This window comes from Salmo trutta, chromosome 34, assembly GCF_901001165.1.
Source record: "Salmo trutta chromosome 34, fSalTru1.1, whole genome shotgun sequence".
Lineage (NCBI taxonomy): Eukaryota > Metazoa > Chordata > Actinopteri > Salmoniformes > Salmonidae > Salmo > Salmo trutta.
Window position 1 is genome coordinate 22,267,310 of NC_042990.1, and position 17,242 is coordinate 22,284,551.

General features: G+C 47.5%; 1 protein-coding gene across 2 annotated transcripts in view; it reads right to left on the reverse strand.

Annotated features, from left to right (window-relative positions):
* Positions 1-17,242, reverse strand: part of LOC115173804 (thrombospondin type-1 domain-containing protein 7A-like) — a 170,158-nt gene that overhangs the window by 74,346 nt on the left and 78,570 nt on the right. For both annotated transcript variants that reach the window (XM_029732227.1, XM_029732226.1), the window contains exons 4-6: positions 13,358-13,536; positions 7,237-7,392; positions 3,687-3,890 (exon numbers count right to left, since the gene is read on the reverse strand). In XM_029732227.1, the coding sequence (XP_029588087.1) occupies positions 3,687-3,890; positions 7,237-7,392; positions 13,358-13,536 (539 nt within the window). The remainder of the gene's footprint in view (positions 1-3,686; positions 3,891-7,236; positions 7,393-13,357; positions 13,537-17,242) is intronic.

Here is a 17,242-nt window from a genome sequence, read left to right on the forward strand (position 1 = left end):
GTGTGTGTGTGTGTGTGTGTGTGTGTGTGTGTGTGTGTATGTGTTTGTGTGGTGGTGAATGTGTGTGTGTGTGTGTATGTGTGTGTGTGTGTGTGTGTGTGTGTGTGTGTGTGTGTGTGTGTGTGTGTGTGTGTCTTCATGCGATAGATTGGGAAAGGAAATCATTAAAGTGTTTGTATGAGACTGATTATTCTCATGGCTTCTGACTGACTGTCTTTTTGTGATCTTTGTGTGAAAACATTGAATGCAGTCTCTTTTCTTTCATTAGTACTCCAAGGGTGGAAACATGTCTATAGACACTCAAGATGGTAAAACAAACATGAATGTTAAAAGAAAACATTTCTACTCCGAAGGCTTTAATAATGAAGAGATTCATGCCTTGCAAGATGTAATTTGCAATGAAAATGAACAACAAATGTATTTAATCATGGACCCTTATAGCTAGAATCCTTAGTTATAACAATAAGAAAGCAGACACCCCGCCTCTGTTTTGGGAAAAAGCTGAGGGATGGGCCTGGAGAAATGTAAGCACACTCATAGACACGGTTATGGATGCAAGAACTGACCATCCATGATATCAAAATTATAGTTTTAACAATGTTTTCAGGATATGCAGAGTTTGCTTTTCATTTACGTTGTTTATACACAATGGGGTAACTCAAGCTTATATTTTGGGTTCTGATGAGGCACGACACTTGAACTAAATTCATGAGGAATTAATAAGTGATGTTCTTCAAGAATCAATGTGTATTCATAATTAATGAATACACGGTCCAAAAATGGATGTGGAAACTAAGACTTCTAGCATTAAAATCCTAACCACCCTTCACCTCTCAGAAATCCCCCTCCTCCCCCCATCCTCCCTTTCCCTGTCCAGCATGTGTCTAGAAATAAATTCTGCAAAACCACAGAGGAGAAACAACCAGCTACGGCTGTCTGTCCTCAGCTCTGCAAGCAACCCAACCGATCAAAGAAGCAATTCTCCTTTAAACTAGGTACATACCTCACGTCATAAACCCCTCCCCCTCCTCCTCTAGCTGGGTCTGAACTGTGTCTTAATGGAAAAGCACCAGACATCGTTTGACATATCCTCTATTCAACCCTGTCTCATTCCATCCGGGCGGGGAACACACACACTCGCAAGCACACACACACACACCCACAGGCAGGTACACACACAAACACAAACACCCTAATGTGAAATGCAGGCAGGGTAAATGTGAACCGACTGTGTGGAGTAGCGCCAGGTAATCTAATTTACCCGTAACTATGTCTAATTCAACAGGGTGCTGCTGTTAAAACAAGCTCACTGCAGCCAGCAGCCATATTGTTTCTAAAACTGGGGAGAAGGGATGGGGAGGTGACCTTGAATGAAGCAATCAGGGTGTAGACGGAAAGTGTACCTGGGCTGGGCTTGCTCACCACCTAGCTAAGTGGATCAATATACACAATACACCCTGTCTGTAGGGAGGGATGAAAGAGGGGATGGAGGGAAATAGAAAGCCGTGAGAATAAGGAGGTAGGAAGGGATGAAACGTAGGGAATAGGGAGTGGTGAGTAGAAGAGGGAGATAGGGAAGAATGAAAGGATGAGGAGGTGAAGAGAGAAAGAGGGAGTTGTGAGCAGAGACGGTGGTTGAGATAGACTAGTTTGAGTGTTTCATCTCATACATTTTATGTAAAAGGTTATCTCCCTTTCTCACTCATAATAGTTTTCATCTTGTACCTAAATCTTTCAATATACAATATAGATATTCTCCTCCTCTGAAAAAAAAGAGATCATTACACTTGTAGTTAATATGGCTTTCACCATCGTCATCGTCACGGCAACAGCACATGGCAGGCAGCATGAGGCTCTGGTTGATGTGAATGGGACCTTGATTATTGTTATATTATGAGAACTGGTTGAGAAGCATCAACACAGACAGACAGACAGACAGACAGACAGACAGACAGACAGACAGACAGACAGACAGACAGACAGACAGACAGACAGACAGACAGACAGACAGACAGACAGACAGACAGACAGACAGACAGACAGACAGACAGACAGACAGACAGACAGACAGACAGACAGACAGACAGACAGACAGACTCCCTCCCTCCCTAGGGAGCTCATTAGCTGGCAGTGTGCTATGGTTTACGAATCTTCTGATAATTGCTATATTCATACGGTGAATCTTAGTCGAACGAAAGAGAACAGAAAATTCCCAGGATGTAAAATACAATTACAACGCACAGTCCCTAATTGAATCATTAATAAAAAGTGAGTTCTTCACATTTCCCTGACAACACAATGGAGTGTGAAGGCAAGCCATTGACATCTTTCATTTTTGTCTCCTATTTATTGTTGGGTTATTTAATCATCTGAAACGAAGATTAACTATGTCAGATATATTGAATTAAAAGTAATAAAACTCACACTCCTAATCATTTTTATTGTTAAATTCTCAAGTCAGCTATGGTTATTTTCTCCATTATTCTGAACTTAATTAAATTAGGGTGAATTCAATTATTGAGATTAAACTCTGTCTCTAAAACACAAGGACCCTTCGATCTACCCTGACTAAAACTCTCACCTCCTAAACCACATTAAAAACGCATCAGTTACACTCTGTGCCAGACACGCTCTGAGAATAATGCAATCTGTGTGACGAGGGGATTGTGGAGTTTTGCATCTCTTTGACTTTAGTGTCTTGGATTGGCACAATGATTTGAGACAATGATTTCAACGTGTGCCCTATTAGACTGTTAGACTGTCCAATAGATCAAGCTGTTCTCTTCAGTCTTCAAATGGTGGACCACTGCAGTACTATCAGCCAATATCACCTTGCTTGCCAAAAGCAACAACCACTATGGTTATTGTTTCATTTACTCTCACATGCTACCTGAATTCTGACACTGTATTCAAGTTTATTTTGGAGAGAACATGAACTAGCAAGTGTTGTATATCTAGCTCTGTCCCTGTGTGTGTGTGTGTGTTGTGTGTGTGTGTGTGTGTATGTGTGTGTGTGTGTGTGTGTGTGTGTGTGTGTGTCCCTCCTCAGGCAGTGCCAGCACAGCTCTCCGTGTGTCTCAGCACAATTACGACCAGCAGTGGCTCGTGCCTCGCCCCTCGGCCCCATGGGATATCAGGCACACATACACACACAAGTACACGCACACATGCACATATACACAAGCCTCCATAGCTCTGTGCTATCTTGACTAGACAAACAATGGAGAGAGAAATAAATATCCACAGAACAAGATCGTTACAGAAACAGCAATTACCCTTTTGGGCTGCGGTCCAAGGCCAACACACACACACACACACACACAAACAGACCGCTGGGAATCGGCTGCGGCCGAGCACCTGCAGGCACAGTTCAAGGCAATAAAACTAATAAAACAATATGGGTCTCTGAGCTCCAATTCACCCAAAACATATTGTAACACAACTGAACACACCATGAAAATCAACATGGTAATTAACACACAATATAATAAAGACAGAATATATTCTCTCTCTCTCTCTCTCTCTCTCTCTCTCTCTCTCTCTCTCTCTCTCTCTCTCTCTCTCTCTCTCTCTCTCCTCCTCTCTCTCTCTCTCTCCTCCTTCTCTCTCTCTCTCTCCTCCTTCTCTCTCTCTCTCTCTCCTCCTTCTCTCTCTCTCTCTCTCTCTCCCTCCCTCCCTCCCCTTACCATCACTGTTGACACACTGCACTTGTGGTATCTGGGTGCCCGGTCCGCACTCTCTCTCATTGTCCGGGATACACTCCTCGAGCTTCACAAGCAACCAATCATAGCAACTGGGTTCGTCACATGGTATGGCCTCCACCAGGTGAGGGCAGCTTCCTGTTCCTCCTGTCGGCTCATTGATGACTCTCCTCTTCCTCAGTTTGAACCCTGGTAGGAAAAGACAGGAAAATAGGTATACTGGTGCTGCCATGGAACCATAAATAGCTGTAGAATTCTACCATTCTACCATCTGCTTCTACCATCCCAAATAACATTTCAGTAAAGTATAGTTTTGCAACTTACAGTTCACCTTTTCATTATTTTTTTAAACAGCAGGAACTAACTAACATTCACACACCACCCCCTTGCTCATGGCCAACCTCCCCCTCTGTGGTAGCACTTTTCAGGGCCACCCTCATCACCAACCTCCCCCTTTGTGGTTGCACTTTTAGGGGCCAACCTCATCACCAACCTCCCCCTTTGTGGTAGCACTTTTCAGGGTCTCCCTCATCACTATCCTCCCCCTCTGTGGTAGTGCTTTTCAGGGCCTCCCTCATCACCAACCTCCCCCTCTGTGGTAACACTTTTCAGGGCCTCCCTCATCACCAACCTCCCCCTTTGTCGTAGCACTTTTCAGGGTCTCCCTCATCACTATCCTCCCCCTCTGTGGTAGTGCTTTTCAGGGCCTCCCTCATCACCAACCTCCCCCTCTGTGGTAACACTTTTCAGGGCCTCCCTCATCACCAACCTCCCCCTCTGTGGTAACACTTTTCAGGGCCTCCCTCATCACCAACCTCCCCCTCTGTGGTAACACTTTTCAGGGCCTCCCTCATCACCAACCTCCCCGTCTGTGGTAACACTTTTCAGGGCCTCCCTTATCACCAACCTCCCCCTCTGTGGTAACACTTTTCAGGGCCTCCCTCATCACCAACCTCCCCCTCTGTGGTAACACTTTTCAGGGTAGCTAAACTTGTTTTTCATGGAGTCACAACTTAATGTCTAACTTCGGTACATGAACTGCCCTCTGCTCTGCTACAGTCATATTGTGTCTTGGCTTTGATGATAACCGTAATATAGTGTTTATTTATTTAACACGACAAGACCATTAAACCCCAGAAAATGACAGACATTAGAGAAACAGCTTCCCATAATGACTATTATTATTCTCTCCTCATTAAGCCAAGCTTTTACCCAAAGTGACTCATGTACTAATATATGCAGCAATCCATTAATACATTCATAGTCCGAGGGCTTTCCCTTGTCTCTGCTCAAGGACATGGAAGTGGTGATGGCTGGGGCCCGGGAGGTGTGTGTGTGTGTGTGTGTGTGTGTGTGTGTGTGTGTGTGTGTGTGTGTGTGTGTGTGTGTGCGTGCCTGCACCTAGATGTGTGTGTTTGGATTATGTTAACCCCTGCCTGCCCAGCCTCAGGGCCTAATCTCCACTGCTGCTCCAACCTGATAAGAAAGGAGCATGGGGGAGCCAGCAGGACTGGAGGACTCAGGTGGACGATGGCTGACTCTCTCTTTCCTGTGATTATTTCGGATTCTTTCCTATTCCTTCCTGAACCCTCTACTTAATCAGGAGGGTCAGCTGGAGGATGGAGGTGTGTTGTCAAGTGTCAGGGCTGAGGTGGAGAGTTTAACAGGGACAGATGGGGGAGAGTGGGAAAAGAAGGGGAGAGGTGGAGGGTTTAGGAAAGGTGAAGGGTGAGGGGTGGGGGTGTTAGAGAGGGGGGACTGGCTAGGATAGGGATCCAGACAGGTTTTTTAAAATCTAATATCACTACTGTCTGTCGAACCACAGTAAAGGACAGCAAGGTGAACAGATTGACTGAGGCCTTTCCACTTTGTCAGAGCCTGAGGGCTCTTTGCACAGACAAACATACTGACGGAAAAAGTGTAGGCTATAATTACTTTTCCAATACAGTATTGTGTCGCAACATCTCAAAGGCCATGGCTGAGACAAACATATCTAAGACACCAGCCACTTTTTTGAAAACATATCTCCCATTAACGGTGCAGTATGCTACTAAAATCCATCCAATACTGGTAGATAGATACAATCACAGTGTGTGTGCAGACAGTCCATTTGGACAGCCAACACAAAGAGTGACACACGTTGACTGAATGAATACTGGGAGACCAGGGCATGTTGATGCTGCATGGAGCTCGTTGTCACAGGGATAAAAAAGGCATGAAAATGGCCCGAGTCTGCTTCTCTCGACTAATGAGAGCCAGGGTGTACAAACACACGCAAGTGTGCATGGACACACACTCCAGTCAAGTTTGTGCGTGTACTGTATGACATGCAGTCGTGTGAGACACGAGACGAGCGTGTAGTGAAACGAGAGAGAGAGAGAGATGTGCGGTAAGAGTGAATCCATCATTAAGACGCATGGGAGACAATTTCTAGGCGTCCCTTCCATTTGAGATGCTTCATTAGGATAGAGTCAATATGCATTAGTCACCACAGTGGAGGTGATGGAGGGGCTGGGGCTCACATACTGCTGCTGTTCTGTTCCTGTACCAGAGATAATTAACGTCTGAGCCAGCCAGCCAGTGTGTGTGTGTGTGTGTGTGTGTGTGTGTGTGTGTGTGTGTGTGTGTGTGTGTGTGTGTGAACAAGCATTTCAGCCCCTACTGATGGAATAGCACCAGCTGTCACTCCCTTCCCGCTATCTAACAAAAAGGGAGTCCTTATAGCATCCCCTCTCCATATCTCTGTCTTTCTTCTCTTTATCTCCTGTCAATATCAACATATTGCTTATAGTATATACAGTACATCTGTGCTCTATATGGAAGCTGTGATGTTTCAAACTTTTTTTTAAACATATTTTTTTAATACAACTGCAACAGATCTTTTTGAAAAATGCAACCATGATTGCTTTCTCGCCTACAGTGTTTTTTATATCTATATTCCACCGTTTTGAACAACGCTATACCTACAATTTATGCCGGGTTCCAGGGGCTTGCCAGGAGGATTGCCAAGAGGATAAAGAAAATCAATATTGAGACTCAATACATTTTATAACTCAACATTTATCTGAATGCAACACAAATAAAGATGGATTCTAGAGTAGTGTTGCATACACGTACCAGACTGAACATAGCTTCAGCTCTCCAATCATGTTATCAGTTTATTGTTACTGGTGAAGTGACTGATGGATGGATACAGACTGAGGACAAAATTACAAGTAAGACCTGCTATTGACAGTGTAACCAATGCCTGTTTCATTTTTAGATGGCTACCTATGTGATCGACCGGGTTCGAACCTGAGTCTCTAGATGAAAAAGATGCTCAACACCAAGGATATATCATCTTGGGTACTGTATCCCAGTCAGGAGTAATCAAAATAAAAATTTCTTCATATTCATCATTACTAAAGGTATAGCTATTACTATGTTTCACCCAGTGTGTGGTGTTCCAATGCAATCATTTTAAGATGGCCGTCTATGTGACCGAATGGGTATCAAAGCCTAGGCATAACTGTCATTAGAGCTGTGCTCCATCCACCTTTCTTGGCAGCTGTGTCCAGGCAGTTCTCGAAGGTGCAGGGTCCCCAGGCACTCCAGGAGGACAGGTCACACTCCACAGGACAGGGGATGTGGCACAGCTGGGTGGTGTTGGGGGGCGGGCTGAGGCACAGGTCACCATCAACGGGCCTGGAGGCTTAAAACACAGATAGATACACAGAGACATGATGTCAGAACAGGGCAGGCGATGTGGCATTACTGGGTCATGTTGGGCGCAAGCCCAGGCATAGGTCACTGTTAACAAGTATGAAATAAATCAAAAACACGATGTTAGAAAATCTAGGTAGTGCAGTGATATGCCTTTAAAGACTATCCACATACATTTAATATACTTTACAGACTGAGTTCTATATTTTATTACTGTCACTGTGGATCAAACTATTTTACTTTTATCCTGGCTCTCTCCATCTGGGTAGTGGGATAAAACTTCAGGCTAATGGATGAAAATGAATCATGAATCGTTCCACCAGTCATGAATAAAACTCATACCAACTAAAACCCCACAGGGCAGTTTATAGTAATGAATATTCCAAGCCTCACGCTATCTCAAATGAATGAAAACATTTGGCAAACAGTATGGCCTTTCATTTGTTCATCATCCTGCTAAATCCAGTCTAGTTTCAAACAACAAAGGCCTTTTTTTCTCTCTCTATCCCCAAAAGCCAAAAGCCAGATCAGGTTCAGGGCCGGCCCAGTGCTGCTCAATGACAGACACACACACACACACGGTGGATAAAGCAATGAGCCGTAGGTGACCCTCTACAAGGTCACTGCTCTGATGAATCATTCCCAACGCTCCATCACCATGCTGTGACTGAAGCCTGAGTCTGACTCATTCACATGCAAATCCACTTGGCCAAAGGTGTGTCTATCTAATAGTGTCTGTTAAAACGGGTGTGTGTGTGCGTACGTGCGTGCCTGGTGCGTGCCTGGTGCGTGCCTGTCGAAGTGATTCTATATTTTTTTCAATCTGCGCAGCGTACTAATCTATTTTAGTAATGATAAAATCCCTCTGGCAATGCTAGCTGAATAGGTACAATTAAGGGGAGTAGGCAACATATACGTAAGCTTTAAAGTGTATTGAATGGATGCTTACCTACGCCACTTTAGAAGGCTTACCTACACCACTGTAGAAGGCTTACCTACGCCAGTTTAGAAGGCTTACCTACGCCACTTTGGAAGGCTTACCTACGCCACTTTGGAAGGCTTACCTACGCCACTTTAGAAGGCTTACCTACACCACTGTAGAAGGCTTACCTACACCACTGTAGAAGGCTTACCTACGCCACTGTAGAAGGCTTACCTACGCCACTGTAGAAGGCTTACCTACACCACTGTAGAAGGCTTTCCTACGCCACTGTAGAAGGCTTACCTACACCACTGTAGAAGGCTTACCTACACCACTTTAGAAGGCTTACCTACACCACTGTAGAAGGCTTACCTACACCACTGTAGAAGGCTTACCTACACCACTTTAGAAGGCTTACCTACACCACTGTAGAAGGCTTACCTACACCACTGTAGAAGGCTTACCTACGCCACTTTAGAAGGCTCACCTACACCACTGTAGAAGGCTTACCTACGCCACTTTAGAAGGCTCACCTACACCACTGTAGAAGGCTTACCTACACCACTGTAGAAGGCTTACCTACACCACTTTAGAAGGCTTACCTACGCCACTGTAGAAGGCTTACCTACGCCAGTTTAGAAGGCTTACCTACGCCACTGTAGAAGGCTTACCTACGCCACTTTAGAAGGCTCACCTACACCACTGTAGAAGGCTTACCTACGCCACTTTAGAAGGCTTACCTACGCCACTGTAGAAGGCTTACCTACACCACTGTAGAAGGCTTACCTACACCACTGTAGAAGGCTTACCTACACCACTGTAGAAGGCTTACCTACGCCACTTTGGAAGGCTTACCTACACCACTTTAGAAGGCTTACCTACGCCACTTTAGAAGGCTTACCTACACCACTGTAGAAGGCTTACCTACACCACTGTAGAAGGCTTACCTACGCCACTTTGGAAGGCTTACCTACACCACTGTAGAAGGCTTACCTACGCCACTGTAGAAGGCTTACCTACGCCACTGTAGAAGGCTTACCTACGCCACTTTAGAAGGCTTACCTACGCCACTGTAGAAGGCTTACCTACGCCACTGTAGAAGGCTTACCTACGCCACTGTAGAAGGCTTACCTACACCACTGTAGAAGGCTTACCTACACCACTGTAGAAGGCTTACCTACGCCACTTTGGAAGGCTTACCTACACCACTTTAGAAGGCTTACCTACGCCACTTTAGAAGGCTTACCTACACCACTGTAGAAGGCTTACCTACACCACTGTAGAAGGCTTACCTACGCCACTTTGGAAGGCTTACCTACACCACTGTAGAAGGCTTACCTACGCCACTTTAGAAGGCTTACCTACACCACTGTAGAAGGCTTACCTACGCCAGTTTAGAAGGCTTACCTACGCCACTGTAGAAGGCTTACCTACGCCACTTTAGAAGGCTTTATACACCACTGCAGAAGGCTTACCTACACCACTTTAGAAGGCTTACCTACACCACTGTAGAAGGCTTACCTACGCCACTGTAGAAGGCTTTCCTACGCCACTGTAGAAGGCTTACCTACACCACTGTAGAAGGCTTACCTACGCCACTGTAGAAGGCTTACCTACGCCAGTTTAGAAGGCTTACCTACGCCACTTTGGAAGGCTTACCTACGCCACTTTAGAAGGCTTACCTACGCCACTGTAGAAGGCTTTCCTACGCCACTGTAGAAGGCTTACCTACACCACTGTAGAAGGCTTACCTACGCCACTGTAGAAGGCTTACCTACGCCAGTTTAGAAGGCTTACCTACGCCACTTTGGAAGGCTTACCTACGCCACTTTAGAAGGCTCACCTACACCACTGTAGAAGGCTTACCTACACCACTGTAGAAGGCTTACCTACACCACTGTAGAAGGCTTACCTACACCACTGTAGAAGGCTTACCTACGCCACTGTAGAAGGCTTTCCTACGCCACTGTAGAAGGCTTACCTACACCACTGAAGAAGGCTTACCTACGCCACTGTAGAAGGCTTTCCTACGCCACTTTAGAAGGCTTACCTACGCCAGTTTAGAAGGCTTACCTACGCCACTTTAGAAGGCTTACCTACACCACTGTAGAAGGCTTACCTACGCCACTTTAGAAGGCTTACCTACACCACTGAAGAAGGCTTACCTACGCCACTGTAGAAGGCTTTCCTACGCCACTTTAGAAGGCTTACCTACGCCACTTTAGAAGGCTTACCTACGCCACTTTAGAAGGCTTACCTACACCACTGTAGAAGGCTTACCTACACCACTGTAGAAGGCTTACCTACACCACTGTAGAAGGCTTACCTACGCCACTTTAGAAGGCTTACCTACGCCACTTTAGAAGGCTTACCTACACCACTGTAGAAGGCTTACCTACACCACTGTAGAAGGCTTACCTACACCACTGTAGAAGGCTTACCTACGCCACTTTAGAAGGCTTACCTACGCCACTTTAGAAGGCTTACCTACACCACTGTAGAAGGCTTACCTACACCACTTTAGAAGGCTTACCTACGCCACTTTAGAAGGCTTACCTACGCCAGTTTAGAAGGCTTACCTACGCCACTGTAGAAGGCTTACCTACGCCACTGTAGAAGGCTTACCTACGCCATTTTAGAAGGCTTACCTACACCACTGTAGAAGGCTTACCTACACCACTTTAGAAGGCTTACCTACGCCACTTTAGAAGGCTTACCTACGCCAGTTTAGAAGGCTTACCTACGCCACTGTAGAAGGCTTACCTACGCCACTGTAGAAGGCTTACCTACACCACTGTAGAAGGCTTACCTACGCCACTGTAGAAGGCTTACCTACGCCACTTTAGAAGGCTTACCTACACCACTGTAGAAGGCTTACCTACGCCACTTTAGAAGGCTCACCTACACCACTGTAGAAGGCTTACCTACGCCACTTTAGAAGGCTGACCTACACCACTTTAGAAGGCTTACCTACACCACTTTAGAAGGCTCACCTACACCACTTTAGAAGGCTTACCTACACCACTGTAGAAGGCTTACCTACGCCACTTTAGAAGGCTGACCTACACCACTTTAGAAGGCTTACCTACACCACTGTAGAAGGCTTACCTACACCACTTTGGAAGGCTTACCTACACCACTTTAGAAGGCTTACCTACGCCACTTTAGAAGGCTTACCTACCCCAATTGGGTAATAATAATAATTTGGTGAGTGCTTATATTTGTCCTATTTCACACATGTACAAATGATGTTGCGTGACAAGTGACGTGGCATCATTATTGTTTCCAGTCAGTATTGTTAACACCAGACACACAGACGCACATGTAACCATAATAGCAAAGGCTGATTTAATGAACTTCTCCGTGCTGGGTGACCTTGGTTGAGGTGCCACATGGGTCTCTCGCTCTCTCTCCTGCCAGATGGTCTCGTCTAGACTCTACCCTCCCTCCCTCACACACACACACACACACACACACACACACACACACACACACACACACACACACACCACACCACACAGGGGTTCCTGGGGCCAAACTAGGACCTCCAAGCCCAGACAGACACCTGCGGTTCACCCCTTGCCATCAGCATCAATAACTGTACTTCCGGATGGCATCACACAGCCAGCCGTTCTACTGCTAGCTACAGAATGTCTCTATGGGCCCTCTAATAAAGATCCATATTGATTTGAACCAAACAGAACAGAGCTGGCTAGAACTGATGACCATCAAAGCCAATAACTACAGTAACATCAGATTCAGTGCCTCCCAGCACCTTCCCTTCCTCTCGCTCTCCATTCCTCCCCCTCTCTTTCTGTCTCCAGTAACTGGTAGTAGACAGATATTGAGACAGCTGCTTTTCCCTGTTGTCCTTATCTGACCCCCCATGGAATAGTTTAATAAACCCGAGTCCTGATTAGTCAAACAAAAGCTGTGATATTATTGCATTGGCAGAAATATTAGTGTGTGTGTGTGTGTGTGAGTGTGCATGCGTGGGTTTTGATAAAAAAAATGCTTCTTTTGCACACTTCATTTCAGCAACATTTTGGCAATCATAACATAGGTCTGTTGAAGCCAGCTGTAATCCTCAGAATGATTGAAACAGTGAGTTTGGTGTCCAAATAAAGCTTATTTCCTATGTAAATGGGACTGAGAATGCATACACTAAATTAATAATCACAGACGCACACGCCTACAATACTATCCAGCCTCAGTCACTTCGCATAGGGAATAAAACAATCGTTGAAAGCAAAAACAAGATTACATCAGCTTAAATCAGACTGAAGTTTTAGCTCTCCATCCAGGCTTCAGTGTCCGCAAGGAACACAGACACTGGGAACACATACACTACATTATCAGGGGATGAAGAGAGTTAATACTGCTGCTGCTGACTTTGTGGATATGCTGTCCTGTCATTTGTTAGGGGAATTCTGTCTGCGTACCAAATGGCACCATATTCCCTATATAGTGCACTACTTTTGACTATAACACTATAGGCCTTGATCAAAAGTAGTGCACTAAATAGGGAATAGGGTGCCATTTGGGATTGATACTCCTTGTGTAAGGAACTGTTCTCACACAGGGTACAATTTATCTAGAGAATTCATTTTCACAGGGAATGCACCATTTTTGTAACGTGCAAGGCTTCTACCGTCTCCAAAGACCTCCGAATGTGGGAAGACATTCCTCAACTCTATTCCTATTCTCTGCACCGTTAGTGCATGCATTTTGGCTGCCCAGGGTATCCCATTTAATGTCTTGCTATTGCTTAACGGCACGTTAGCACAGTTCATATTCTCATTTAACATTCTTAGCAAAAGTGCTCAGTCTCCAGTGCACAAAGTAGAAGAGATGTGTACAATGGGACAAGGCGGCAGGATGGGAGGGAACTAAAGATACACAGTGGGTATGGGCTTTCTATAGACACACGACTGGTGAGAGAGATGACCTAGTATGGTGGAGTGGCATGAGTTATCAAAATGATAAGATTACACATTGGGGATAAAGGACAGTTGCATGCTGGTCAGGTTACCTTCTTTGCTCTTGAGAGCGCTGGAAGCGGGGTCGACGCTGGTTGCCTGGACACAGTACAACTCACGGTTCTGGACTCCGCCTCCACACAGCCCCGTTAGGTTACCACGACGACGGTCCTGTTGGCTTAGCAACATGTCCACCCTGCACTCAGTCCACTCTGTTGTCTTCCAGTTGTACCTGCAGAGGAGAAAGAAGGGAGATCGATTTGATTCGATTTTTTACATAACATAGATTGAAAAGAATATGTACATGAATTAAATCATCAATGATGACAAAATTAAGTCATAGTTTGCCACCCAAAATGCCACCCTGTTCCCTAGTGCACTACTTTCCTATGAGGCTCTGGCCAAAAGCAGTGCAACTACAGGAATTGGGGTGCCATTTCTGATGTAGCCATTCTGTTCCTTATAAGGGAAGATGATGGACAGAGGTTAGTGAGTACGAGTGGCTAGCAGAGCAAGAAATTGTACACTGCATCAATACTTTATACCGTACTTTATACCTGATGTGAATGAAGCAGATTGATTGAGAAGATGCACAACCAAAGCCTGAAAGTGTCACGACTTCCACCGAAGTCAGCTCCTCTCCTTGTTCTGGCGGCGTTCGGCGGTCAACGTCGCCAGTCATCTAGCCATCGCCGCTCCACTTTCCATTGTTCCATGTGTTTTGTCTTGTTTCCCCGCACACCTGGTTTACATTCCCTAATCACACTACATATATATTCCCTAAATTTTCCCCAGGTCTTTGTGTGGAATTGTTTTTGTTACGTGTTTTGTGTGATGCGCCAGGCTGGTTTTCCCCCGGGTACCGCGTTTAACCCGTAGTATGTTTAATTCTTACACATTTGATTCATTGTGACTGTTGTTTGCGCTTTTCACTTTTGCCATTGGATGGAGGTGTTTTGACGCAGTTGCGTCCATCTGTTGCTTCTGCCAAATAAAGTGTGCGCCTGATCACGGCTCTCTGCTCTCCTACATCTGACTTCTATACCAGTAACGCACAACCTGACAGAATTCCACACCCAACCATGGAGTCAGTAGGAGCAGGTACCCCGGTCCGAGGGGTTGGGGAGCGCGTCCGAGCACACTCGGCGATGCTGCAACATCTCGGCGCCACGATGGATCGAGTTGTCCAGACCATGGACCGCTGGGAGAGACAGGGAGTCTCTCCAGAGCCTCGACCAGCACAACCGGGATTACCACTACCCGTCCCTCCTGTATCCGGTCCCAGTGGGATGTGTCTCGCCCTTCCCAGGGAGCATGATGGGACGGCAGCACGGTGTCAGGGGTTCCTATTACAGCTGGACCTATACCTGGCCACCGTTCACCCGGCTCCCTCGGGAAGGGAGAGGGTGTCCGCTCTCGTCTCGTGCCTCTCAGGGAGAGCACTGGAGTGGGCAAACGCCGTGTGGCGAGAAGGAGATGCAACGTTAGACCACTTTGAGGAGTTCGCGGGTGAACGTCTCTTCCACCTGAGGCAGGGGACGAGGAGCGCCCAGGAGTTCGCCCTGGAATTTCAGACCTTTGCCGCCGGAGCAGGATGGAATGACAGGGCCCTCATCGACCACTACCGATGCAGCCTCAGCGAGGATGTCCGTCGGGAGTTGGCCTGCAGGGATACCACCATCACCTTTGACCAACTGGTGGAACAGTCCGTTCAGTTGGATAACCTGGTGGGCACCTGCAGACGTCCAGAGAGGGCTCAATCGGTTCCCGCTTCCAGCACCCCCGCTCCAGTGCCAATGGAGCTGGGAGGGGCTGCGCTCAGGGAGGCTGGAGTGGCCTTCACGTGCACCATCTGTGGCCACAGAGGGCACGCTGCCGGTCGGTGCCGGGTTGGTGCCTCTGGGAGTCGAGGCAGCAGGCAGGGCTCTCTGGCGTCACCCCAGGTGAGTCTGCACCACTCTCATCCAGAGCCCTCTGTTGTTCACCTGTTTGTGCATGTTTTTTTCCTGAGTTTTCCCCGCATTCCCAGCATAAGGCGCTCGTCGATTCAGGCGCGGGTGGGAATTTTATCGACAGAGCATTCGCCCTTAGTTTAGGGATCCCCATTGTTCCTGTGGTTAGACCCTTCCCGGTACACGCTCTGGATAGTCGACCATTAGGGTCCGGGTTAATCAGGGAAGCCACCATCTCCCTGGGCATAGTGACGCAGGGGGGTCACGAGGAGAGAATCAGTCTCTTCCTCATTGACTCTCCTGGGTTTCCTGTGGTACTAGGCCTTCCCTGGTTAGCTCGTCATGACCCCACTATTTCATGGCAACAGAGGGCTCTCACGGTTGGTGGTCGCGAGAGTGCGCGGGGAGGTGTGTAGGGGTTTCCGTTGGTGCTACCATGGTGGAAAGTCCAGACCAGGTCTCCACCGTGTGCATCCCCCCTGAATATGCCGATTTGGCTCTCGCCTTCTCCAAAAAGAAGGTGACTCAATTACCACCCCACCGACGGGGGGATTGTGCGATAAATCTCCTGGTAGACACTGCACTTCCCAGGAGTCGTGTGTATCCCCTGTCACAAGCGGAGATGGCGGCTATGGAGACATATGTCTCAGAATCCCTGCGCCAGGGGTACATTCGGTCCTCCACTTCACCCGCCTCCCCGAGTTTCTTTTTTGTGAAGAAGAAGGAGGGAGGTCTGCGCCCGTGCATTGACTATCGAGGCCTAAATCAAATCACGGTGAGGTACAGTTACCCGCTACCTCTCATCGCCACGGCGATTGAGTCAATGCACGGGGAGCGCTTCTTCACTAAACTGGATCTCAGGAGCGCTTACAACCTGATGCGTATTCGGGAGGGAGACAAGTGGAAGGCGGCGTTCAGTACCACCTCAGGGCATTATGAGTACCTCGACATGCCGTACGGGTTGATGAATGCTCCATCAGTCTTCCAATCCTTTGTAGACAAGATTTTCAGGGCCCTGCACGGGCAGGGTGTAGTGGTGTATATCGATGACATTCTGATATACTTTGCTACACACGCCGAGCATGTGTCCCGGGTGCGCAGGGTGCTTGGACGACTATTGGAGCATGACCTGTACGTCAAGGCTGAGAAATGCCTGTTCTTTAAGCAGGCTGTCTCCTTCCTAGGGTATCGCATTTCCACCTCAGGGGTGGAGATGGAGAGTGACCGCATTTCAGCCGTGTGTAATTGGCCGACTCCCACCACGGTAAAGGAGGTGCAGCGGTTTTTAGGGTTTGCCAATTACTACCGGAGATTTATCCAGGGTTTTGGCCAGGTGGCAGCTCCCATTACCTCATTGCTGAAGGGGGTCCTGTACGTTTGCAGTGGTCGGCTGAGGCGGACAGGGCTTTTGGGCACCTAAGGGCTCTGTTTACCTCGGCTCCCATACTGGCCCATCTGGATTCCTCTTTGGCGTTCATAGTGGAGGTGGACGCGTCCGAGGCTGGGATAGGAGCCATGCTCTCTCGGGCATGCCACCGAAGCTCCGCCCCTGTGATTTCTTCTCGAAGAAGCTCAGCCCGGCGGAGCGGAACTATGATGTGGGAGACCGGGAGCTGTTGGCTGTGGTTAAGGCTTTGAAGGTGTGGAGACATTGGCTTAAGGGGGCTAAACACCCTTTTCTCATCTGGACTGACCACCGCAACCTGGAGTACATCCGGGCAGCGAGGAGATGAATACTCGTCAGGCAAGGTGGGCCATGTTTTTTACCTGTTTTGTGTTCACCCTGTCCTACAGACCAGGTTCCCAAAATGTGAAGGCAGACGCACTGTCCCGGCTGTAGGACACAGAGGAGCGGCCAATGGATCAGACTCCCATACTCCCGGCCTCCTGCCTGGTAGCGCCGGTCGTGTAGGAGCTGGACGCGGACATTGAGCAGGCGTTACGTACAGAACCCGCTCCCCTCCAGTGTCCCGTCGGGCGTCTGTA